This window comes from Falco cherrug, chromosome 12, assembly GCF_023634085.1.
Source record: "Falco cherrug isolate bFalChe1 chromosome 12, bFalChe1.pri, whole genome shotgun sequence".
NCBI classification, from domain to species: domain Eukaryota; kingdom Metazoa; phylum Chordata; class Aves; order Falconiformes; family Falconidae; genus Falco; species Falco cherrug.
The window spans coordinates 13,868,277-13,894,471 of NC_073708.1; the positions used below are offsets into that span (position 1 = coordinate 13,868,277).

At 37.4% G+C, this 26,195-nt stretch overlaps 1 protein-coding gene across 1 annotated transcript in view; it reads right to left on the reverse strand.

Moving 5' to 3' along the window:
- Positions 1-394: 394 nt before the first annotated feature.
- SLC30A7 (solute carrier family 30 member 7) overlaps positions 395-26,195 on the reverse strand; it is a 33,914-nt gene continuing 8,113 nt past the window's right edge. Inside the window, exons 3-11 of the mRNA XM_055724242.1 lie at positions 25,349-25,462; positions 23,946-24,033; positions 22,104-22,230; positions 21,014-21,169; positions 19,383-19,433; positions 17,270-17,405; positions 5,935-6,025; positions 4,808-4,957; positions 395-2,116 (exon numbers count right to left, since the gene is read on the reverse strand). Coding sequence (XP_055580217.1) covers positions 2,069-2,116; positions 4,808-4,957; positions 5,935-6,025; positions 17,270-17,405; positions 19,383-19,433; positions 21,014-21,169; positions 22,104-22,230; positions 23,946-24,033; positions 25,349-25,462 — 961 coding nt within the window. The 3' untranslated portion in view covers positions 395-2,068. The remainder of the gene's footprint in view (positions 2,117-4,807; positions 4,958-5,934; positions 6,026-17,269; positions 17,406-19,382; positions 19,434-21,013; positions 21,170-22,103; positions 22,231-23,945; positions 24,034-25,348; positions 25,463-26,195) is intronic.

The window sequence follows — 26,195 nt, forward strand, 5'->3', positions numbered from 1 at the left end:
CTGCAGTACTCAGATCTGCTCAAGAGATTCTTGCACCCGACTGCACTGTGTAACGCTCAGATCCCACTCGTCAGAACTCCAGGCCTGACAGAGCACCTGCAAGGTGAGTGGGGAGGGAGCCCGACAGGGCGCCGGGCAGGAGGCCACGAGGGCTGTGGGACGGTGCCGTCACCTGAAAAGAAAGAGCACTCTGCACCTGCATGCCCAGGATCAGAAACCAGCAACAGGGATAAAGAAGGATCCAAAGACTGGACAGGACTCTCAATTTTGAAAGCAATACCTATGTGGCTTGTTACTGCTTTAGACCTAGTTTTCAGTTCCAAGCACAAAAGTACACCCCCAAAATCAACATTCATGTTTCCATAGCTCATCTGGAAAATTCAGGAACCAACTATCAATTTGGTAACCATCATGTTTTCTCATGAAAAAAGATCAAAATTCAGGTGCTATATAGGAATGAATGACAGAATGAACACAAGAAATTCTTCATCTCTATCATGCATTCAGCAACATCAGTGGCAAAGGATCCATTTCTGCAAATGAATCTTCACTACTCTCACAGTGCCTAGCACTTGCTACACAGACGCTGTCAGCTTCAGAGGGCCTTGATGTCAGTATTACCACATATCAGGTACCAGAAGAATACTTAAAATCCATACTGTCAGGAGCAGCTATCATTTCTCAGAAAAATGCCTGTCTTGTTTTCTACTTCACAATGTTCCATTTGTAAAATGCCCCCTTATAAAATCTTCCATCACTAAGTTACCTCCTACAGCATAGTGGAATTATAATCTGTAATACCAAGTACAGCAGATTGTCTTTGAAAACAACACTAAGATTCAGAAGTTTAGAATGATTATAAATGCTAGAAACATATGACAGACATGTTTCTGGAAAAAACAACTGCACTGAGATATTTTTTTTTTTCATGAAAACACAAAAGGCTACAGTAAGATAGTAAAAATCGTCAGACTTGTGAACCCCAAAAAAGCATAATCTTAAACATGAACCATGGTCCTTACTTCCATTTCAGGTATAACCACCAGCAACAACTACTTTCAGTATTTGGAAAGGCATAAGTTCTCACCAGTTTCTTTAATAAAAATTATTACAACCTATTAAAATCAAGATGATTTAAGCTTTCATAAACAATTTGGGGATTTAATTTTTCCCACCACATAATTTGGAAGATAAAATCTTCAATCATTGCTTCCATCACGAGCATCTTCCCTCAGCTGCCTGTTGTTTCAGTGACTATGAACATGAGTAGCATCATGTAATGTCTCATTACTCTCAACAGTATTAAGAGACTAATAATGAGAGTTAAATCTAATATTTTGACTAAAGCGATTTCCACAAGATATGTGCATCAAAATATCCAGCTTGTTTTGGAAACAAGTCTCTTCACAACAGCTTTGTCTTTTACATAGAGAATTCTTCTGTCTGGTAAGATGCAAGTATAAGGGAAGTTAAACATTTACAGTTATGCAAGTACACCCCCCAAGCCCCCCTCCCCCGTCACCAGTAAATAATCAGACTGCATACAAGGTATTTGTAAAAGTAATAAAACCCTTTGATGCTCCATATTTATGCTGGCAAATACTTCTGATATGAAAGGCACTTTGAAAACCCAATATGGTTTGGTTCATTAAGTTTGCAAAGTACAAACAATTGTACAAACATACAATTATATTGAAGCATGTCAGCCATTGTGACATTATCTACAAAACAAGTTTCCAATTGTTGATAACACTGGTTTTATGGGAATGAGCAGTGGTTTCAGCAGCTTTACTGAAGACATGACAGGGTTTCCAGTACCACAATTTTAGTAAGTAAAAAAACCCTCAAAAACCTGTAAGTTTAGGGGCCACAAAAACCCAAGACCCAAAGTCCATAACATTCACCCAATATTTACTCCTTAGAAGTGAAGTCCATCCACAGCCCAAGGGCAGAAATCTGTTCAATCAATCCAGAACAGTAGCAGAGGCAGGCTCTGTCTTGAGAAGTACGTTGTTACACCATTACAGTACAGAAAACTTTGGTCCAACAGCACAGTTTCAGAAATTCACTACATGGCTGCGACATCAATCTGTATGTAAAGCTGTCTCACTCCTGCCTATGGAAAAGAGAAGGAGAGTTAAAAAAAACCACCTGTAAAGCCAAAGCAATTCAACTGTCCTGAACACCAGTCCACATCAGTACGTTACCTAGCAAAAAACCCTCAGTATGTTATTTTTTCTGTAATTCATCTTCCACATTTACCACATCATTCAATGACATCCTGGCAATGTGGAAACCTATGAACTGAGAGCGCTGCGTGAATACATAGTTCTTCTTCACACAGTCAGCTGCACATACGTAATTATATATGAACATTAGCTTTGCTACGTGACCTTTTCTGATTCACCCAAAGCAACTGTCACATGTGAAGCTGCACAAAAGCAACTCTTACTTTCTTTTGTACAGGATTAACTTCCTGAAAAGCAAGCTGCTTGAAGAGCTGTCAGTTTAAAATGGAGCTAAGCACAAGAGTGTTACATCAGATTTACTGTTCCAAGCAGTTCTACACTGAGATTTTAGCAAGAAACAGCAATAGCTACAATGAATTTACATGACATCACAACACACTAACTTTCGGTAAAGGTATGCAAATCGTACTAAAGCATTTCTCTCCTCAGAAATCCCATTAAACAAGACTTAGATGGACTTGCTTGGTTTTATTTTCAATCCATATAAAAACAGCATTAAAAAAGTCACTTATTCATTTTAACATCAGTGGCAGGCCAGCAGCAACGTTGTGATGGCTGCTGATTAGGCAACAGGATCTTGAAGCACAAGGCTGAACACTGCTGAAGATTACATTGTCTTCAACTATCATCAACTTGCTTTTAGCTCAGTTGAGTGGCAAAACCAACTACCAGTGATAGAAAGAATAATGAGGGCCAGTATTACTGAGGAGAAAAAAAAAAAAAAAAATATCTCTATTTTCTCCAACTGTTCCTCCACTTAGTACCATAGGTCAGGTAAGAAAAATGATAGAACTTGTTGTCCCAAATCCCCTCCCTGACAGATGGCTCTTGATACCTGCAGAGCTACAAAATAGCTGAAGAGCTAACAACTCACTTGGAAAATGCAATCCTTTGGAGACTTGAGATGTAAAATTAGTTTTCATATAATAGAATGTTCTGCATAGTCCTTCCTAAAAAAATATCCCTTAGTTTCAAACTACAGTCTGCAGAATGAGCCATGCAGACTGATTTCTACCTACTCAATAATCTAAAGCTGTATGTGATGGAACATCTCAAAAAGGACCAAGATTTATTCATAAAGTTTGATTTTAGAGTATTTGTAACAACAAATCCTCCTTCCCTAAGTTTCTAACATAAAAACAAGTATGTGGGTTCATTTTTATTGAGTTCCCCACAACTGAGTACTTTGAGTATCCAAGATTCATTTAACAAAACAATAATCCAGTCTGGAATTTTTAATAAATGTTACAAAACAGTTAATAAAAGAAGGTTCTTATCAGATGCATGAACGACTCACTAAGCTGCCAATGCAGCAGACGAATACAACATTTAGGACAAGGGAAAGAACGCGCATGTGAGCACACAAGGACTTTCCCCACTGTCGAAAGCTCTGAAAAAGAACACTGATGCGAGCACTTGAATTAAACTGTTGATAGAAGCAGGTTTTATTTACAGCATCAAATATACCTGATCAGAAGCCCACTTTATTCACTGTCCAACTGACTTAGAGAAGTAATTTACATATCTCCAAAATATTAACCTTTGGCTGATAATATTTTAGCTAAAACACTGGTTATAAACAAGAATATTTGTCTCCTTTTCAGCTACAAAACTCCCAGTTACTGAAAAGCAGAGAAAGGACATTATAAAAAAACATGATAGTTTCTTCAAATACAGTCCCCCAATATAAAGAATAAAACCAGGATGTTTGGCTCTGGATGGTATATGAGAGTAAGTTTCCAGCTTTATTCTTCACAAAGTTCTCTTGCTGGAGAAGAATCTTCTGTTTTATATTAATAGACTCTGGGTTCTATCTGTAAACTATACACATCCAGTAGCTATACTGGAATAGGCAGCCAAACTGAATGTTGTGTTTCATGGTTGAAAGTATAAGCAAGCAACAGAAAAATATTTCTGGAATTTGCAAGAACTATCAACTTCTAATAAAGTTTCTGTTGTTCACAAGAATTCATATCAGCTAAAAGTGCTATCAAATACATCGCTATCTATATAAAAAACCCCACAAACCTGTAGAGAAATAAATAGGAACACACTCGTCCTATACAACATGACAACTGATGGTTACATTTTAACTAGTGATCACCATAGCACGGATGTTACTAAAAGACAACAAAATATGCAAAGACATTGGAACCTTAGGAAGACAGAAATGGATGACAAACATAGCCTCAGCACAGTGAAAAACGTAAGCAGGTCCAGTCTGTGGTCAGAAGCCCTACCCTGAGGGAAGCCCCCATCTGTTTTCTTGGTTCCTTATAGGTCAACATAGGGTTTCAACTTAATTTGATACACCTCAGACAAATACAGCTGTTATCTCCATCAAATGGCATCAAAACCCAATACAGAGAGGTACAGGAATTCCACCTACCCTACTGAGAATTTTGAAATTGCTCTATACAGCTGGAGCAGAGAAGCTTTTCAAACCACACCGATATGAAAACCAGAAACATTTAATCTTTCTTTATAAGAATCACAATGTCACATCACGTGACACACAATTTACACTTTGAGATGCAATTGCCACTGATGAGACATACCTGAGTAAAAATATTGTGAGTCTGGCTTAGAATCCATCTTCCATCAGCATCAGGAGCTACTAATAATTTCAACGTTCCAATGTAAACATCAGTACAGAGGGTCCAGAAATGTGGATCATGTAAACTGTAAACTCCTTGCAACTGCTGCACCTAAAAATATAGGAAAATTTTAAAAAATATATTTCAGAAAATGTCTGTATTATGTCTTTTTACAGAAAATATAAAAGCTGATGCATTCTTTACTTCTATTCACTGTGCAATTTGTGATATTTGACTTGAACTTATCTCAGTAATTGTAAGGAAGGTGAAAACATACAGCTTGCATGTATGTGTCAAGATTTTGTACCTTGCTGCGTTTCCAGCCTACATATATTTCACTGAAACCATTTCTGAAACAGTGGTGTCCAAGAGAGAAAAGTACAGTTATTGAATTTGAGAAGGCATCCAATTTTTGCAAATGCAGGAATTTTCCCATAAAATATTTTGTGAGAGATTCTAACTATTAACATAAACATATTAATATTTTTCTGTGAATATTTTGTGAGGGCTTCAGTTTCTGCTGTCAAAACCCTTCCTTTTCCTCTGTCCAATTGTAGCAAACCCTCCATGTGACGATTACAGTCCTGCAACTTCCCGAGGAAAGGCGACACTCCTACGTGGGCTTTGTACTTGGCAAAGGCGCTTCAATGTTCAGGTCGTGACACAGCAATAGGTAAGTTAAACAGGAGTACCAGCAGAGGTCAAATCCAGAGTAACCGACGTATTCTTACAAATACATATCCAGTGGTACTCCACTTCACTTTACTAAGAACTAGATTTTGAGGGAAACAAAAATCTGAACAAACCAGGAAAACATTACACACTTTGTATCAGCACAAAGTACTTGGAGAGTTTCAGGATCTGTTTTTCTAAACCAACACAGCACATTTTAGAACACAAACTGAGTTGAAGCGACATGCAGTTTAGGACTTCAGAAAGTAAGAATCAAACTGGTACCTCCATTTGTACAGTCTAAGGAATCTTTCACAGGCATTACTGGAAAAACATGACAAAATATCCTCAAACACACAGTTGAGGCTTATTCAGTCAGCAGCCTGATCCGAGGCAAAAACGGCCTAAGAGCTCACCCTCTGGTAGCACTGCGGCAGGGCGTTTTCCAGGGAAGGAGGAGTTCGCTGCATCAAAATTCCAATGGATTCTTTTAAAAGGGGAACGATACTGGAAAGAAAAAAGGAAGGTAGCTACCGTTACATTTTCAAAACATGCAGAACAAAGAGCAACACAACATTCCTTTATGCTCTTGAAGAATTTTTCTTTTGTTACTTTTCCAGAAGCTGAGAAAGTTGCCATAAAAACCTGGTACAGAAAATAAAAGGACTGACAAAATTGCTGCGCTGTCTTACTAAAGGTCAGATCGCGCTCCCCTAGATTTTCCGCAGAGACAACTGGTGGATAATCACAAAAGATCAACGGTTTAATCATAGGATTTGAGTTTAAATCTCTTGGTGTCTTAAAAGTTATGTGACAAAGCAGCTGATAAGTACAGCTCAAAACCAAAACCTACTTCAACAGCAATCACTCACAACCAACCATAGAAATATATGCAACTGAAATGGTTTTTGCTTTTGTGTCTGGCTTAAGGCATATTTTTCTTATGAACTAAGATAATAATGGGGAAATGATAAAACAAAATTAGTATGGACCAGTCCAGCTATAACAAAGATGTTTTCTCAGAAACAGACAACTTAGCATATTCTTGAAGTGAACTAAGTGTAGGGTCTCATCCAAGCTCAAGGATTAAACATTTGGAAACAATTAGAGGTTCCCTCCTGGCCAAATGGTCCTGTTTCATCAGCAAGCTAAGATGACACTCTTTTTTCTTATTATTACTTCCCCCCCTCCCTTTTTTTTTTTAAATAAAACCAGGAGACCAGTAAGCCCATACCCTGAAACAACCACTAAAAATTTATATTCTTAAGTATTCAGTATGGTGTTTTTTTTTTTGTTTACGAGTAGTGCATCATGTCTGGCTCAGTACAGCATCCTAAAATTTTCAAGAGGATGACAAATATCTATAGCCTAATACTAAAACTTAACTAGCAATCTCATTTCAAGACCACATAGGTCACCTAACACTCTAGACCAAAAGTGATGATATACTTCGGAAATTGTAAGCTGAACTTCAGTGTTCAGCACTGGCGTCACAGCTGGAATACATTGAGTGATGAGATAAAAAGCATCCAGAAAACATTTTTAAGATATTAATTGGGCTGTCTGTTAAAGGAAACCACAGAAGCTTTGTTTAAAATCCCATGAAGTGATGTAGAATACACTGTGCAGACCCGTTGTATATTTGCAGATGGTGAGCAGCATGACCTCACCGTTCCTTTGCATGATGATTCCATTTGCACATGGAAGTAGCGCTGGCTGATCGACTGCTCAGCTCACTCCTTGGCTAATCCTTTACCAGCGGTGGGAAGGAGTTAGAGGGTGCATGACTCTTGTCTAATGAGCCCCAGAGAAAGAAATACCCTAAGTCTTCCTGCAGGCACACTAGTTATTCCAGGCAAACTCACTGCCTGATGCACTCCATCACGTGGCCTCACACAGTTGCGCCCAAGGAATCAGTTCAGATAAAGGAAGAAGCAATTAGGGGCAGGCAGGAGTGGCCTAAACTGGACCGTCACTGACACAATTAAACACTTAGCAATGCAATAACTGTCAATCTCTCTAAAGGGAGCTTAATTGGAGTGTCACATTCTACAGACAGTGGATTACAGAAGTTTAGGGAAAAAGGTTCTCTTATCAATGGACCCATCTCACTAAATAATGTCCATGTCACAAGCATTACATCAAAGGGAGCTGGAGGTGCCAAAATACTCCATTGCTGAATTGATTTCAGTTTAACTTACTATTTAAAATGCGGGTTTGCTTCTTAATAAAAACCTTGAAAGACCAAAACACAAGCTCAGGATGCAAACTGAATACAAGATTTTTTTAACACTGACTCCATCCCCATAAATTTAACAAGGCCCCTCAAACATATGCATCCAGAGGCTTCAAAAACCACAAATGCACAGGCTACATATTTTTTCCCAGGGCAAGAAATAAAAGAATGGAGAATGTAGGGGCTTGCCTTTTCATTGAAACATACCACTAGGAACGAAAAAATTCCGTGAAAGAAACCTAACAAAAATATTTCTGATTTGCACAACTTATTTACATTAGTTGATAAAACTGATGTACATTACCTGATGGAATAGAAATGAATTGGCAAGTAGGAGATTTGGAGAGACAGCCTACGGATATTTAAGACTAGCAGGCTGGGCATATTAACCCATTTCAAAAAAGGATTTGGTCAGTGAAACTGATTGATTCATTCTGGAACAAGATACACATTGAAAAGAGGAAGTTAAAACCCCGACAGAGAGCTCTTCGCCTGAAGATGCATTTAGAATTACTACCTGCTTCATTCTGAAAACCTTGTTGCCTAAAACCCGATCTTCCAGGGTTAAGTCCATGCAATTAGCAGGGCGTATACAAGCACCGAAGACTGCCTCTCCTTGTCAGGCAACAGGGTGCAGTTTTAAGCAGCTCTAGGAACCATTAGCTCAAAATCAACTAATGCACAAAAACGTGAATGGGAGTAGACACTCCACTCCTAGCATAGGTGGTGCAGCTTAAAAGATAGTCTTTCTGCTAGCAACATTTTGCCTATTCATGTTTCTGTAATGGATCCACACTAAAGCCTTAAGAGAGAAACCTCCCGTGCAAGTTTTTGGCAATAATGCTGCACAAGTTACACTTTTATCCAGACTTCACAAAAAAGCTAAAGCTGTCGTGTTTAATTGGAACAGCAACAACTTACAAGTCCAAAGAACACAGGCAAATCAGGATGTGGCTTGGTACTGTAGGCGAAAGTTGAAGCGTACCCCAGGTAACACCTCCCTCCTCTAACGCAGACACAGCGTTCAGCTACAAATACATCTTTTGCAAAGCTGAAAAGGCCAAAGACAGCTGCAGCGATGTGATATATCCTCACAAATGCTGTTAGCGCACAGAAACACATGCACGCATCTCTGCATCCAAAGGGATGCTACCATACAAGTCAAAAGACTACAAAGTAGTCTTTTATTGCAAGCCAAACTAACATAACAAGCTATAGAACCCAGTTTTCTGAAGTCTTATGTTTTCCATTGTTTCATGCATACTACTGAAGTACAAAACCCTTAATTAAAACCCAAAACTCCACAAAGTATGGTCTTTTCTCAAGCACTAACTAAAAAACAGTATTAGCACTAACTGAAAAACAGTATTAGTTAATCACCAGGAGGCACTAGAAATACTAGTTCCATCTCATGTGACTGAAGAAAACACTAGGACAGATGACAATACCAAGCAGGCTGAGAACGTGGTTAGAGAATTTGACCAAGCTTTCCTTTTTTTCGGATTAGTCATTAGTGCAAAATACACGTGGTTGTCTCTGCAACAACTACTGCACTAGTACTTCCCCCCCTTTTTTTATTTACAAAAAGATTATTGAGGAAAATAAATAATACTGACTTGTCACCAAGCAAAAAGTTTTTTCATGCATAAGCATATAAGCTTTGCTGCTAAGGCAGACGCAATCTTCCAATGCTCTCTGATTACTAAGCCTTGAATCTAAAATATCACACTCCTTTACAAGACAATGGAATTTGAAAGCAGTGCTAACCCACAGCAAGACTTGGGACACAAACATATCCTCTACAAAAGCCACAATAGCAAAAGCAGCTAAAGTGTGCAAAATGAGTTAGCAGCACATCATGCTTGCACATACACTGTTACAGAGGAAGTGAAAGCTGCTCAAACAGATAACAGCTATTGACAGGAATCTGATAAATCTAGCCTGCCACTACTACTACTACTACACACGGCTTGATCAACAATGAAGAGTGAAACAATCACATTCTTAATCAACTTGCATCACATTCAGATAATACTCATACCCATTCCAGTCCCATCCTGTTTATGCCACTGCTCTTGCTGGCATAGGTAACAAGACTGGCTGGCACAGTCATCTTGGCCAGTAAGGCTGAAAGCAACTCTGGGGTAAAGAACCCTTAAAAGTATTGTAAGGCAGAGAAGAGCAGAAAATTTATTTACTGCTTTCAGCACCATAGAAAAGAGAGGATACTTGTGACAGATTTTGTGGAAGGTAAACAAACATTGCCAAGACTCATGACCAGCTATAGTTCTTCAAAGACCATAGCTGAAAATCTACAGCCAGATTTCAAAATCTTTTTTTTTTTTTTTCCCCACCCACCATCCACATTTGCAGTGTCAAGACTGTCAAGCTATTTCAGAACCGTAATAAAATTTTTCTATTAGGCAATGGCAATTTTAATCAGACTGCAAGCTTTGCTCAAGACAAGGAACACAGGTTTAACATTTACTTTTCCAATTTTACATTGTGTGTCCTAGTAATAATGTACCACTATGATTCTCAAGCAAGGCTGGCAGGTACTGTTACCCTGTAAATAAAGGCAGTGCATGCTATGTAGCAATGATGGCTCAAAACAACACCAACAAGCAGCATGCTAGTTTGGGGGAGTTTTGCTACAGACATTCCTTCTGAATCTTAGCGAATGCAGCACTTCATTTAAAAAAGCTTTTTTTTTTGTTATACCATCATGCCCCAAACACCATAGGCATATACCCTAAATGTTCCATCCTCCCTCAAAGTTCTTTCATATTATATCATGTTCAATCAGCTCTAGACTGTATGTAAAAATTATGTAATCCACGAAAACAACTTCACTAAATGACTGAATTGTCTCATTTCTTTGAGCACTTAATAGGCAGTCTCCATGCTCTATCCATCTAGTATCATATTTAGTCTACAGTGCCTTTCTAGAAATATGTGGGTCTAAGTAGTTTCGGACAAACTTCTTGCTTTATACTAGAGTTGTGGCTTTTGCTTGATGACTAATTTCACATAGCTGATTGAAATACTGAAATTGCTTCAACATTTCAGAAGAAAGCTTAGAATTCTAAGGCTAAAAAACAATTTAATTTTAAACGTTACAACCACTTTAGAGACTTGAGAAATTGTTTATTGATTCAGGCACATTAACTTAGGAGGAAAACACCTTGGAAAAAACTTGAAGAGTGTCAACCTGAGCAACTATAAAATAGCCAAGTTTTTTTTTAGAAAAAAAGACTTCAAACAAAATGCCAGTAAGACAGACTCATCTCTTTTAAGCATGTCCCATTTATGCATTTAATTAAATGGGTACTTGCATGAGAGAGTACAGAAAGTAATCAAAGGAAGATTCATCAGATGTTAGTGGTAGCATCCAGGAACACTCAGGAGCTCCAACTCCTCATCCACACCAGCTTCACCCTTTAGAATTGTCTATAGATTTACGATGCAGAGATTTTAAAAGATTACAGGATACAGACCTCTGAGAAACCACAGGCTACCAAGCCCTTTGCTTGTCAAGACTCAATAGGTAAATACATAAATGGAGGAAACACAACTCTGCACAGCAAGTAAAAGCATAACAAAATTTGCAAAGTGGAAAGCATCCGACTTCATGCCTTTGCCTCTCTCTATCAGAACAGTAATATGTGAGCCATTTTTCTTCCTCCAAAAAGATGTATTTTAAAGCAGGAGATTTAATAGGTATTAATGATATTTCTATATAAGCGTACTGAAGACAGGCTTTTACTGGGATGTAGACAGTCAGTCAGTCTACTAAAGGGCAGTGACTGATCTTACCTCTCTATACTCTAATAAGAACTACCTGGTCTTCTGCTTCCACTAAGCTTGGAAGCGTATTTATTTGTCAGTGAATACAACCTCAGAAGAATCCCACGCTCGATTTTCACTGTGCAGCCAGAATGTTCTGCCCTAGCTCACGGTGAGTTAGACAGTGAATGTCACCTTAAAGCAGCCTTAGTGAAGGATCACGGGAGCAACACAGAGCAACTGTGTCTGTAGCTGACAATTTGCACTAATTAGAGATGTTGTCTACAGTAGGGCTCAACCATTTGAAATAAAAGCATCGCTTGACTTCTCTGAAGCAGCATTGCTCAACCCTTCGTGCATCTGCACAAGACAAAACAGGCTACAAATTAGAGATTGCACAGCTTTCTATTGCAATGATAAGTTCTTTAGTCATCCTATACAGATATTTTTGTGATTTCTTCTGGCAAGTGTTGCTGTAATTTCAGAAAACTGAACACAGAAGACCCATTAATAGGAGCAGGCAAGACTAGAGTAAATCAGAGAGCTGCCCAACACTGAAGCAAGCAAACACTCAACATAAAACGAATGAACAGTTATTTCATCTAGACACAAGCAATCGTGGATTAAAAGCAATCATTCCCCTCTGCACTCGCATGCAACTGCTTCGATGTTCTACTGGCTTATTAGACATAGTTCCATGGAAGGGAATAAGGATTTCTGTTCTGCCTTTATTCCCTCTTTGGATATGTAAGTTTCCAGAAACAACACAGATTTAAAAAAAAGAATTACAAAAAAAAGAGCCCTGGATCACACCTAACCCCTACCCATGCCCTGCACACTCTGCAAGTTAAACTCAGACCATTAAGCAGTAAATTGGAGGACACGACTGAAGCCAAATCACTACCAGGTTAAGTGGCATATGCACATTTTATTCAGAAAAAAAGCACAAAAATAAACTCCATTAAACCCTCAAAAAACTAAAAAGGCACCAAGTATTAAACACTAAATTCATAGATGGCACAATGATTTCTTAATTTTAGTTTGTCTTTCATTTTTCATGTAAATGTTTTTGAAAATTTCCATGCTAAAAAAAGGCAAGCTATTAAAATGCTCCTCAAAGAGTCTCATGAACCTCTAAAAGGATCTTATCATCGTCACCTCATTCAGCTTTTTATCTCAACCATTACCTGTAATGAAGAATCAAAAATACCACTTTTACAGTCTAAGCAAGTTAAAACAAAGTCCATACAGTTTATACCTTTCCCTGATACAACTGGACCACACAAAATGTTCTATACACATTCCTAAAATGTATGTATTTTTTTATTTAAAATCTAATGACCTGTACGAACACAGGTCATGTATGACTTTAAAAAAAAACAGTTTACCACAATGGCATAAATAAATTGTAACATCTACTTAATGACCTTAAAGTACACTAAAAATGTAAGTGCACTATGATATCCACATTTTGATTAAGTATTTGCTTGGACATGCAAAGTGTAACATACTAATGCAGATTTATAGGTATATATTTTTAAATTGAATTATGTTTAATTATAATTTTCAGGAACATTATGAAATTGAATTGCAAAGTATTTATCTTTGTAAAATTTGAGAAAAAATTCAGTGAGAGAATCCCTTTCAAATTCAAGAAAATTTCAATACATACTCAGATAATGAAAAAGCTGGAGTTAAGAACTTGAAAGTTCTTGGTGCTAGTTTTGTTAGTCCATTATGCTCATTTACTTACTCCAAGAAGGTAAGGGCAAAATACCATGTGATTTCATAAATACTATCCCACATCCAGTAATGGATAGCAAATTCAACATTTTTTACTATTAATTTTCATCTAACTACTTTTCCAGATTACTTTGCACTAATTGCATCATTAGTATCTTCACAGAAAAGAAAAAAAGCTGCAAGTTGGTAATAAAATGGCCCCACATTAACGCATTACTTAGATCTTCCCTTGACAATCTCTCATCAGGTAAAAACCATGGCAATGTAATTTGTTAAAAAGACAGAATGGATTTTCACTAGTCTCAAACCTACATAGCTAACTACTGTCGCACCATTATCTTAGCTCCTCCTGCACCTATTACCACAAGAATTCCTCTTTTAAATACATATACCTGAAGTTCAGCACTGTAAAATAAACCTAGTTTTGCTGAAAATAATTCAAACATGTTTCTGAATACATACTTCCAGTAACACCCATCATACTGCAAGAACACAGTATTTCCTAAATCCTTATAGTGATAGTGACCCAGATTGTTGAGCTGATTAAGAAAACTTTTTAAAGTTAGCAATCCGAAGACTTCTTTCGAGGTACCTTATTATACTGCTTACTGTTTATCCTATAGAAGGCTCCTGCCTTTAATCTGTATCTACAATTCTGTCCTAATTCACCTCTATGCAAGCTCGCTCCAGCTGGAAAGCCTACTCACAACTTAGACTAAACACACACCCAAAGAGATACTGTAAGCTAGAGTAGTCTGAGGATCCTTCCCTCAGAGGAGAAAGCCACCAACCAACATGAGTAAAAATTCATTTACCAGTCTGTATTTCATTGGGAATTTTCAACTTTATGAAAATAGTTTGCTCAATGTATACTTTTTTTTTCTATACAACCAGCACGGTTTCTAGACTGTAACATTCAGAATAGTGTACCCTCATTATCTAAAAATTAACAAAAGATTCGAGTCTGGACCACTCTCCCACCATGACTTTAGATTTATACCCACGTTGCCATCTGCAGTCTTCACAACTGCTTCATTGATCATTATTTAAAAGTTACAATTTCCTCATAACAGACTATAGGCAAGTCTTAATGCAATACAGTAATCCAGCATTTGAGAACAAGTGACAGAAGGCCAGCACAAGAGCTAAAGATAAAAAGACATTCTCCTAGGAAAGAAGTCTCTCTCCCAAGTAACAAGTTGACAGCCAAAAGCAAAAGCATTTCTATACAGATTTTGACATTTCAGCTGCTTTATTTTAAAGTTTCAGAGTACTGAAATACATAAAAGGAGATCCCTGCTCAAGGTTTTGCTTTCACTAAGAGCTGCTGGTTAACATTAACAGCAGTAAGAAGAGTATTGCCTGTATTCGTTAATAACTAACACATTTAATATAGAACCAGAGGTCTAAGCAGCTAATTAAAATGGAAATGGGCAATTTCATATACTTAAATGTGGAGTCATGCAAAAGAGCTTTGGAAGATCAGCAAGAAAATATACTACTATTTAGATTTAAACCAATCAGCTAAAGTACTCTTCTAAGAAGAGACAGCACCTTGGGGCTTTAACACAACCCTACTTGAAAGAAGCAGAGCCTTACAGTCCCAACTAGGGGAAAGCCCCCGGAAAGCTTTAAAACCTTTGGACAACTTTATCAGACTGACTTCTACATCTCTGACTCAAATCTATGTCTGCTTTATTACAGCCGCAAAGAACAGATCCTGATTTCTAAACACACATGCATGGGTCCACTTGTACTCTTATCCCACTCCACCTTACCGGAGTTGGTTTAATTAGTAAGAGAGACACAAGTGGGCTGCTCCACACAAGTACAATTGACAAATGTTCCTCTGAAAGAGCAGACAATTATTTCATCTAAAGCCAAGTCTGCTTCCCCCCAAGTTATTTATCAAGGTTGCAAACAGGCCCACGGAAGTGGCCAGGAATCCCTGCACCAGATACTTAACATTCCCTTCCTCCCCACCTCAAAACCACGGGCACCCATCAGCAAACAGACAATTAAAAAAAAAACAAACCCCTAGACACAGCTCTTGCCACTATCAGTTTAAAGTCTTTTCGGAAACAATATATTTCACCTCAAATTTTAAATTTCACAAAATTTCAGTATAATCTTTTCTCTAGGTTAGATATAGGTGACTTGAAAATATTAAGGACAAAACTATTATATATCCTAGCAATCATTAGTTGGCTCCCCATATTACTGTTACAAAAGATCATCTTTTGGGAAAATCTGAAAAACCTTTTTGCGTTAATTCTAGAAGAGCGCACACACAGCACAGTGAAGAACAAGGCAGAATAACCAATGGTTTCTATGTCCAGAAGTGTAAATGAAGATTACTGAAGTCAAACAACACAAAAGGGGACTCAAGCTCTCAAAGAATATCCACCTGAAACTGCAAGTCATCTTGTTTAAGTGCATTTCAACCAAAGCCATCAGTAGTTAAGTCTGCTAGATGGCTTAAAAAAAGCCCAACAACATTAACCCCCCCCAAACCCTACAATTAGTGTTTGCTCTCCTGCTGGGCCAAGATGTGTCAGTCTGCAAGAAATGCAGGCTTGCTTCTACTGACTATGATGCAGCTGACTGCACTCAACGTAATGATTCTACAGATCATTTATAGCATCACGGACCAACAAAATAATGTTACAGGCTGAGGTATCAGGTCATAAGTTACATCAGTGAACTTCTGCAGCATTTTCAGCATAGAACATGGACCTCTGGCATTTCTTCTAACTGTGCTAGAAGACCTATAATTTATTATGAAAGCTCCGTTATGGAAGGTAGTCTCCTTCCAACCTCTACATGAATGGAAGAAAAAAAAATTCTCATTCACATGGCATTTTCTAATCGGCATTCCGTATGTGCTTTGCTGTACAAAAAGCCAGACCCTTAAAATACAAAGTGTATGTAAACCTGTGTTTTACTCGGCTGTTACCTCAATGATAGTTTCCTCTCTGTCAGTAACGTGTATTTTCTTTCCATTTTTTGAGATTTCAGTAATAGAATTAGTTTGCAATAACTTGTCCTTTATGAAATTATAGGAGGTTTAAGTCAAAATATTAAGTTATATTAAAGCGATAATTTAACAGGGATCCCTAGCACACAGATTTCAGTGGGCATTTAAGTGCCTGAAGCATGTTGCCCTACTCTAGTAAGGAGATTCACATCAGTAATTCCGAGAATGCTGCCATGCATATAGTATAAACATGCCATATATGGTTTAAGCGTAAGTAGCTGCAGTTAATCAGATGACATTCACCCCTGCTGAAGAGACAAAGGTGTTCAGTTACTAGGTTGTAACTGGAGTTGTGGCACCCTGCCCTGCACCACCAGTGAAACCGCTGCCACAAAAGCTTCAGTAACAGCATCACCGAATGAAATGTTTGCTTGTCCAGCCTCATCCAAATACCTTCACATTTACAGTGGTCTTGGTAAACAACAACTGGGAAAGCCCAGAACTACTAGAAGCATTTCCAACAGATCTTAACACGGAATAAGGATGTCAGAATACAAATACAAAGGAAGAGGCAGTTCTCACTGGGGGAAAAAAAAAAAAATTACCAGCCTTGATTTGTCAAGGACAAGGGCACATCCTGTGCCAGAAGGCCCAGCTCTGCTGCCCTGAAGCCATTCTGCTCCATTTACTGGAGTACATTGGTTTATGTAAGCATGTACTAAATACAGAGAGGAAGCTTTCTACAGTTGGAATCTGAAAGAAATTTTTGTAGCATTATGCAAAAAGGGGAAAAATATGCAGATGTAAGAGCAAAAGCTGTAGCTGTAGAAAAGATAGCTCATGTAAGAGCACACCAGAACAGCTGTACAGAACAGAGGTAATGTATCTCTCTTGGAAGAAAAGCAAATGCGTAAGTCCTTAGCATAACAGACAAAACTTTTCTAAGCTGTAGTTTGTGCTGTAACTAGCATCAAAAATACTACCAAATATCAGCGATAGCAGTGCTTACCTTACACCTATAAGTAGTGCTATCAGCATTGAACAAATAGGATCTGCTATCATTAGACCATAGTTCTGCATCAACAGAGCAGATATGATTACACCAATACTTCCAAGTGTGTCTGCAACAATGTGTAGAAATACACCTGTAAGAGATTAATTAATATCATTACAACTTGCTATTCTCAAAGCTAATGGAGTATTTCAAAGACAGTTTACAGAGAAGAGTTGCAAGAACTATTAACATGATTTATGCTTGTTAAATTTCTGGTCAAACACACAGAAAGTGATCACAGGATTTCAATATATTTGTAGAATATAGAGCATCTGAAGAATTTACATTATCTTCTGCACTTAACAGTACGGGGCATTTCGTGGCACGGCTATCAACTTAAGCAGTGGTTAACAGATGTAGCTAGTTTTTTTTTTATTTCCACTCGATGCCCACCCACATTGCAGCAAAGAAACTCATGTTCCCTGATGCCTACAGACAATGGTAAGTACTGTATAAGATGGAAAGGCTGTTAACAGCAACAGCTCTGTAAACCTTTGAAAGATACCAATGTTTCATTGGCAATATTTTGTAAAAGTTATATGTCAAATTTTTGAGATATTGAGAATTAAACAACATTGCAGACATGAATAACTTCACTCTTATTTTGAAGAATAACACACTACCTTCTCCAAAAGACAAAAAGAAACAAGCACTTTGCAGCTACCTAAAATGCAGTCTTTGGAGCTCTCTGCTGGCAATGACGGGAAGTCACACAGAAACAGCTTTTTGAACGCGGTTAGCTCTCTAGACTGAGGTAATCCCTCCTCACAGAAACAATGCTCAACTAGGTATCAGCTCTTTAGTGATTTTCCTGAGTCTACATTAGTACAGTGTCTGGCTGGGATGGAGTTTGGTCTCCTCTGTAGCAACCTGCATGACGCTGTGTTTTAGGTTTGTGACTAAAACAGTGTTGGTAACACAAGCACCGGGGCCTTCCGCTTCTCACTCTGCCCCACAGCAAGCAGGCTGCGGTGGGCAAGATGCTGGGAGGGCACATAGCCAGCAGAGCTGACCCAAACTGACCAGAGGGATATTCCGTACCGTATAACATCATGCTCAGCAATAGAACTGAGGAGCAGTCTCTCCAAATTAGCAATCACTCAGAAACTTCCTGGGCATTGATCTACTGGTGGGAGGTGGTAAGCAATTGTATTTGCATCACTTGGGAGTTGGTTTGGTTTTGTTCTCTTTTTTTTTTTTTTTTTTTAAACTTCTCCCCCACCCTTCTTCACTTACTAAACTGTCTTTATCTCAATCCAAGAGCAGGTCTCATTTTTCCTCTTCGAGTTCTCTTCCCTGTCACGCTGCAGGAGTGAGCAAGCAGCTGCTGGGTGCTTAGTTGCTGGTCAGAGCCAACACACCACAGTATTGAAAAATTAAAATAAAATTATACCAAATTGAGTCTTTAATATGCTTCAATTAAAATGTGCCTTTCATGAGAAGACTGACTTTCAAGTATCTTCTACTCAAGTACTGAGTGTACATACACGTAATATGGTATGCTATAAATTTTGGAAGAGGTTGAACATGTTCCTTTTCAAGGACTACAAACAAGCTAGAAAATCATCCAATAAAAGAAAACAGTATGTTTGGGTATGCCAAATAATTACTACCTCTTATGTTACATAATCTTCTCCCTCTGAATTATGAACACTTTAAAAAAAAAATAGTCAAAGCTCAAACCCAACATCTATGTTACTAGCACTTCATTTACACTAATGGTCAGGAGATCATAGACTCCAATATTCCTTCAAGTAATTTAATGACTAAACCAACTGTAACAGCTTGATGAAATGCAAGTTTTAAACTCAGGAACCCTTCAACAATTATATCAGTCCACATTTTACAAATACATTCTATCTTAATAATACTGGCTTTCACTTTCCAGAGCATACATTGCAATTAGGCTCCTTAGGTTTCTGCTTTTAACCACTCTTTCCTATATTTTTATTATTTGATTTTTCAGCGTCACCAACAGAAGCTGAATCCCAGCTTTTGGGATCTCCTTTCTCAACTGTGTTGAAACCGTGATAACACTAATAAACCACTATACTTATTATCATCATACCTTGTAAAATCTGTTTGCTGGATCCACCCATCTCTTCAAGAGAATGGTCACCTGTGAAGACAATTGTTGGCATATTAACCTACATAAATGCTCTCTCTAGTGGCATATTCTGCTATGGTCTTTCTGAAATTTCTTGACCAACCAAGCTGCTCACAATAATTAGCTTTTACTGTAGCTATTGTTTTTTATGTAGTGTTTTTTTACACTGCAATTAAGTTAAAAGTCTTAGAACACAATTTTTAAACAGAAAATACTAGTTTACACAATAGATTTTATATATGTATATATAAAAAGATCAATTGTTTTTTAAACGAAAATAAACTGAGAAGACCTTTTTAGTATTTAGCAAAATGAGGCCCCCTCAAGAATACAAGCAATACATACAAGCAACAAGAGTAAGGTCAAATAAATGTGCTAACTAGAAATACTTCATTTAAGCAAGCATTTATACCTAATGTAAACCAACAAGGATAAGACTCGGAGAAGGTAGAACCAAGTCAAAAAATCCACTCATCCAAGCATATCAATGCCTCTGTAGAACACTTCAGAAAGATATTTTAAGAAAAAATTGTTAAAGGATAGCAGATGATGCCCACTGAAGCTACATAATAATTTCTGCAAAAGCTGATTTGAATATTAAATTGCACAAAACAGATAGTTCCACTGAGTTAGGGGGCATAGGGAGAGCAAGAAAGACGCAGGAGGGGGGAGTTCCTGTTTTCCAGCCAAACTCCAGGAGAACACCTGGAAAACAAGCACCAATTTCCTACTAAAAATAGCAAGGAAAGGACAAAATTACACTCCGTTACCTCCTGTCTGCAAGTTACCAACACTATTCCCCACTCAAAATGTACACATTTTCAGTCACATCAGATTTTAGTTTACAGCTCAGGCAGTAAGGACCGACAACCCTGCACTACAACAAGGCTTTCATTTGCATTGTTACAAATAGGTAATAACCACACTGTCTCTTCTCCCATAGTGAAGGTTACTGATCATATTTTGCATTGATGTCTCTTCACAGATTGTTTGCCTTTAAAGAAAAGATTTAAGTATAGCTAAGATTCCAAGTACAGTTTTCATAACCAGCTTTAAAATAGATTACAACTACACACAACAGGGAAAATCTTGTTTGTATTGGTTTGAAATCACAAATCAAATACAACATCAGTCCCTAAGAACCCAAAATAAAATTGCTTGTTTATCTTACCCAGTATCTTGATCTGTAAAATTATTAAAATGGAGAACACTGGCAAAGCAGCTTAAATTTATTGATTTAAATGAAAAATTGAAACAGAGCATTTGATAACTTATTTCATTATACTGCTATAGCATACATCTGCTTTATCTTTTGCCAACATGTGACATTGCGGCGAACATTCAAAAAATGTAGGTAAAACAAAACCTTTAAAAACTAACCTTTAAAAATGAACTTACTGCAAGTGAAAGAGAATTTACCAAAATGAGCCACAAAACATGGCAGTGGCATAGCGTACCACACATTTAGTGAAACTACTTCCATGTCTGCTCACAACAAGCTGCCAGAACCCTCTTTTTTTTTTTTTCAGTAAATCATTAATAGCAAATTTAAACTGAGTCGAGATGGTTTATGACATTAACTAAGTACTTACCATGGCAATAATCCTGACCATGAGAGTGTCCATGACTATGGCCATGATCATGAGTGTGTCCATGGGCATGTTTATGTTCATGACTGTGACCATGACCTCCGTGACTGTGCCCATGGCCGAGACCACCATTGAATAGAGAATGGCTGTGTTCGTGCCCTATAAATAAATATCACCATCAGAGTATAAATTTAAGTGAAGAAATAAAGTATGCTTACATTTGTTTCTAACCAACTTGAAACATTCATCTTCTAGGTCATCTTAAGGTACAGCTTTAAGTAAGTTAAGAAAATTAACACAAGCTGTTTGTCATCTAAATCTATGCTGTGCAGCCATATAAAATACATACTTGATTTGAGAAGTGCTTTTATACCTTCCCACTTCTGAGACAAATTGTGCTACATGTTTAGTAGAATTTGAAAAATGCACACATAATTAGATACAAGCACATTAAAAATAGCCGTTTTAAGAAACCAGAAATTTGCCATCATTCACACATTAAAAATTCAAGCTGTTTAAACACCAAAGACTATTTTCTTCCACCAGTCTATATCAGTTTACATGTTAAGCTGAGCGATACCAATCAGCCTTGCAAAAACAAAAACCCCCACAACCCCCACAAAAAGTTTACCCTATATATATTTAGGCAAATAAATTCTGTATTTAAATTCAAAAGACACCAAGTTGAGAGGCACCTGAAGCTGAATCATCCTGTACTTACAATTTGATTCAGACACTGTTTTGTAAACATTCCAGCCAAGACCTTGCTTAACTCAAGCTTTATTTTGTCCAAAAGACACTGTGCAAATCTCCTCCAATAAGGTGCAGAAGAGTGCACATTCCAGAAAGCAGATTCTGGAGTTCTAGGTCTTCCAGTTAATGGATATTAAAGTAAGAAGTACAGCAGTGACATACTAGGGCTAGTGATAAAACATAAAAGTCAAGATTGTAACAAGTCACATACACATTTGGCTAGGATTGCCACTAAAAAGATGTTAAAATTTAATACTGGGGTTCTCTTTGGAGGATTGTAAGGTCCTGGAACACAGGGCGCCAGGACAGGAAACAATACTGAAAAATATAAACATCCTACCAGAGCCATGTGAATGCCCATGACCTCCATGTTGAAAAACAAATATTCCTATAAGATTTACAATGAATCCTAATATAGAAACAGGAAGAAGTCTCTCATGATGCACGTCAGGAGGCTCAAGTGCTCTCTAAAAAAAAAAAAAATAAAAGAACAAAAAAAATCCCCAAACAACAAACCAAGAAGCAACTGTAAAATGAAGAGTTTTACAATCTCTTTATAGTATCAAAAGACACTGAAAAAACTGCTTATATACAGGAGCATTCTCACACAAACAAACAGGCATATATAAAGACATAATTAGAAATTACTCAGGACTTTCAATTTTTGGGATGGTATACAGAAAAATTCTTACTGTCTGAAGCTGAAGTTTCATTATGAAAGCTGTGAAAGTGTAGTAGAACATGCTGATACTCTAGCTAACTTTTATCGTAAGATTTCATTATGCTGTGGGATGTGGCTCAACACCATACCAAACCATTCATGTCTATCGTAGTTTATGGATTGCCCAAGTCATCCAAAACAAACTTCTAAGAGCCCAGAATGCCATTTCTGCCTTTTTCCTTAGAAGGGTGAGAGGACAAAGGGAATGACATGAAGACTGGGAATAAATTGTGGCATTTTTTTAAAAACTTCTAAAATCTCATGTGGTTTTTTGTTTAACTCTTTTTACCCTCCTTTAAGTGGGAAGTTTTTCTTCAAGGAGACATTATAAGCCTAACACAATTTGCATCTGAAGCTAAGTGTTAAAGAGTGTAAATTACTGTTGACAGGGCAGAGAAACATTCACTGCCTGTCCACCGGGATGAAAGGTACAGGCAATAGCAAGCCAATGAAACTTTCAGCAGATGTAAAATTTTGAAGTGACAGAGAGAAAAGGAGTCATCATCACAAGCAAAGGGAATACTTAGCATGAGAACTAAGATCAGCAGGAAAAGAATGCTGTTTCAACATTACCCTTAACCCTTCCTGTAGTAGTTTTTAATTTTTCTACTAAGTCTTATTGCTGTTTCTAGATTTGGAGTTAAGTTTTCCCAAGCTTTGAGGCCATTTTAGCCCAGTTTGTACTGATTTTGAAGTATTTACAGGCTTATCTACATAGAGGATATGTTCTTGAAAGCTCTTTCCAGTTCTCTATTAATTTAAAAAAACAACACTAGAATGTATTCTGAACCAGAAGCCTTAACAAATGTATAGTGTATCTCCCACGAAAAAGAAAAAGCATTAATGCAAGCTGATCAGAATCAATTATCAATTTTACTCTTAATCCTCACTTCAGTGCAGACACCTTAGATGTCTAAATTTTAATACTGAAATTATCTCTGAACCATTTCGTAAAAAAATGAAAGAAAGGTGCCCTTGTAAATATTAAAGCTACTACTACTTGCCATTTATATCAGACTTCAAGATTTGGAAGATAATGCTCTTTCTTTATTGAGTTAGTCCAACTTCTTCACAGAATGTGACTTATGACTAACTTCTCTCCTCTGAATGACTAGTTTTGGCCTTTCTTTCTTGGTGTCATTTGTCCCTCAACAATGAGAAGTAAAGATCTTCCTATAACATACTTAACTGGCTGAAAAAAGGCCAGTGTAAATCTCACAGAATATTTATGCACAATCAAAATACACTATTTAAGAAGCTAGTACAAATAAACTGAAAAAAGTGTGTTTCTGTGTCACAAAACAACTTCAGAAGGTTTTATTCTTTGTTCAATACACAGATTTTTAATCAATTACAAACATAATAGCTTTTTCAATTACATTTCCCTAATTTTATCACCATTAAATATGCCCTACAAATAGAAATGTGAAAAATGATAGTGCAATTGATTTCATAACATACCTCAACACCTTCAGAAAAAATGAAGAACGCTGTAAAGATGAGGAATAAACCATTTACAAAACCAGCAAGTACTTCTGCTCGAACATACCTGCAAAAAACAAAAAAGCAATAGCAGGTATTACCACCTCTACTTTAATGCTGAAAATGAAAAGCAGAATTTAGAGACTGGAGTACAATTTTCTAGTTCTCAAACATTTGTATGACACAGGGGTTTGGTAAATGGCAGATGCAGTACCTAAACTACAGGTAAGTGTATGAAATGTACCATGCTGTATTTTGTATATAATTAACTGATGCATATCAGCCATTACCTGATCTAGATGAACAAAAACTTTCAATATGTCAAAATCTTCCCATTTAAGATCATCTCTATTGGAAGTTATGGTATAAACACGTACTTGGAAGACACGAAGTAAGATAAGCATGTAAGACATAACTGAAGTCTGCTGATGTAAAGTTCTGTTTAATATCAAACAGCCATACATTAAACTGCTCCCTCTCTAGTAGGGGGATTTTTAATACAAGTTTTAAGTAGGAATTAATTATTTCTGACACTAAATTTTCCCAATAAAAAACAGCCAGGTTTGAGTAACATGTAATTCCAACGTGGCAAATATCAGACTTACACATCAGACTTAATAAATTCAGGCTGTTCTCTAATAAATGGAACACCAGCTGTTTAAGTGCAGAGCAGTAATTAACACAAAACTGCTTTCACTGCAATTAGTTCATGGTACAATCAATTCTTCCCAAATTGATTTCTAGGCACACTGGAGTTTCCACCTTAATTAAACAGTGCCTTAAGTTTCAAACTACACGATCCATGCTCAGGCAAGACAGCTAAATGCTGACATTCAGGTCAGTAATGCTATAGGGAATGCAGTAACTCATGTTAAAGCTCATTTGCTGTTAATTAATCAGTATCACCAATTAATAATATTGTATCACTACTGTTATTTTATAGGGCACAACTGCAACATGCAGTGGAACCAAGTGCCCTTGAAGCAGAACCAGCAGCAGCAGCTATATCCAAGAAGGGCGGTATGGGATGTCATACCTCAGCCTTGGGGATCTGTACTAATGGTAGGCACAGCTGTTGCATCCTGCTGGTTCTGAGAAGCATGGTTTACCATCTCAGGTGCAGCATCACTGAGACTTAGATCCTTTCAGTTATAACTTTCTGTTCCAAAGGCGGCATGGGGTACCAGCAGTCCAAGATTCCCTGTGACACACTGCACTGTGAGGATGAACCCATGATGCTCTTACTTCACTGGTGCCATTAACACATGACAACACAAGACAACTTTCTGCTGTGTAACTTGTTTCTACTAGTATGATCACAGAGATCTTAGAAGCTAATAACTTCCTATAATACAATAAGGTAAAAGCCTGAAGTTTCTTACCCATACGAGAAAGCATCATTTGACCTCCATTTTGAAATAACTGATGCTGCTAATCCAGCCAGTAGAGCAGTACAGTCAAAAAACATATGAAAAGAATCTGATATTAGACCTAAACTGGAAAAGAACACACAGAAAAAAAAAAGTTATGGTCCATACGCTACATATTCAGTATGAAAAAAATCAGCATTTACTCTTTTACACACTAGCAGAATATACTGTGTGTCTAAGCTTCAGGCATGATTTTGCTAGCATAGAGGAGAAACCCATACTACATCACCAATACAAATATGATGACAAAATTCCTTTTGTCAGCTTAGGGAAGGCACTTTGGAAGAGGGCTTGGCAAAAAGTCCTGCTAGCATATGATTTTGGTGGTAGTGGAGGGTGGTTTCCCCTGACACAAACCTAAGTCCCTGGAGCAGATATACCCACAGCCGCATCTCTCACCAACATAATTCTAGTGGCAGGTATGTGTTGTCATAATTCAATTTACAGTTTGACCATATGAGAAAAATCATCTAGAGAAGTGTATACCCACAAGCTGCATTTAAACAATGACCCCACCTAAGTTTGTAAAAGAGTTAATAGCTAAAAAAAGAAAACTGGGTTCAAAGATACTGTTTCTGAGTGTCTATCATACACTGTACATATAGGTTAACTAGTACAATAATACTAAAACTGTTCTGCTGAAGACTACCAATACCACCATACTGATTGCTCTAAGCATTTAAAAAAGCAGTGTTATCAAATCCATTTTAAAACTTAATACTTTGGAAGAGTTTTCACACACAGGGAAAACTGGTCAAAAATTCTTTAATGTCTGCAGTAAAAAAACCCCACCAATCAA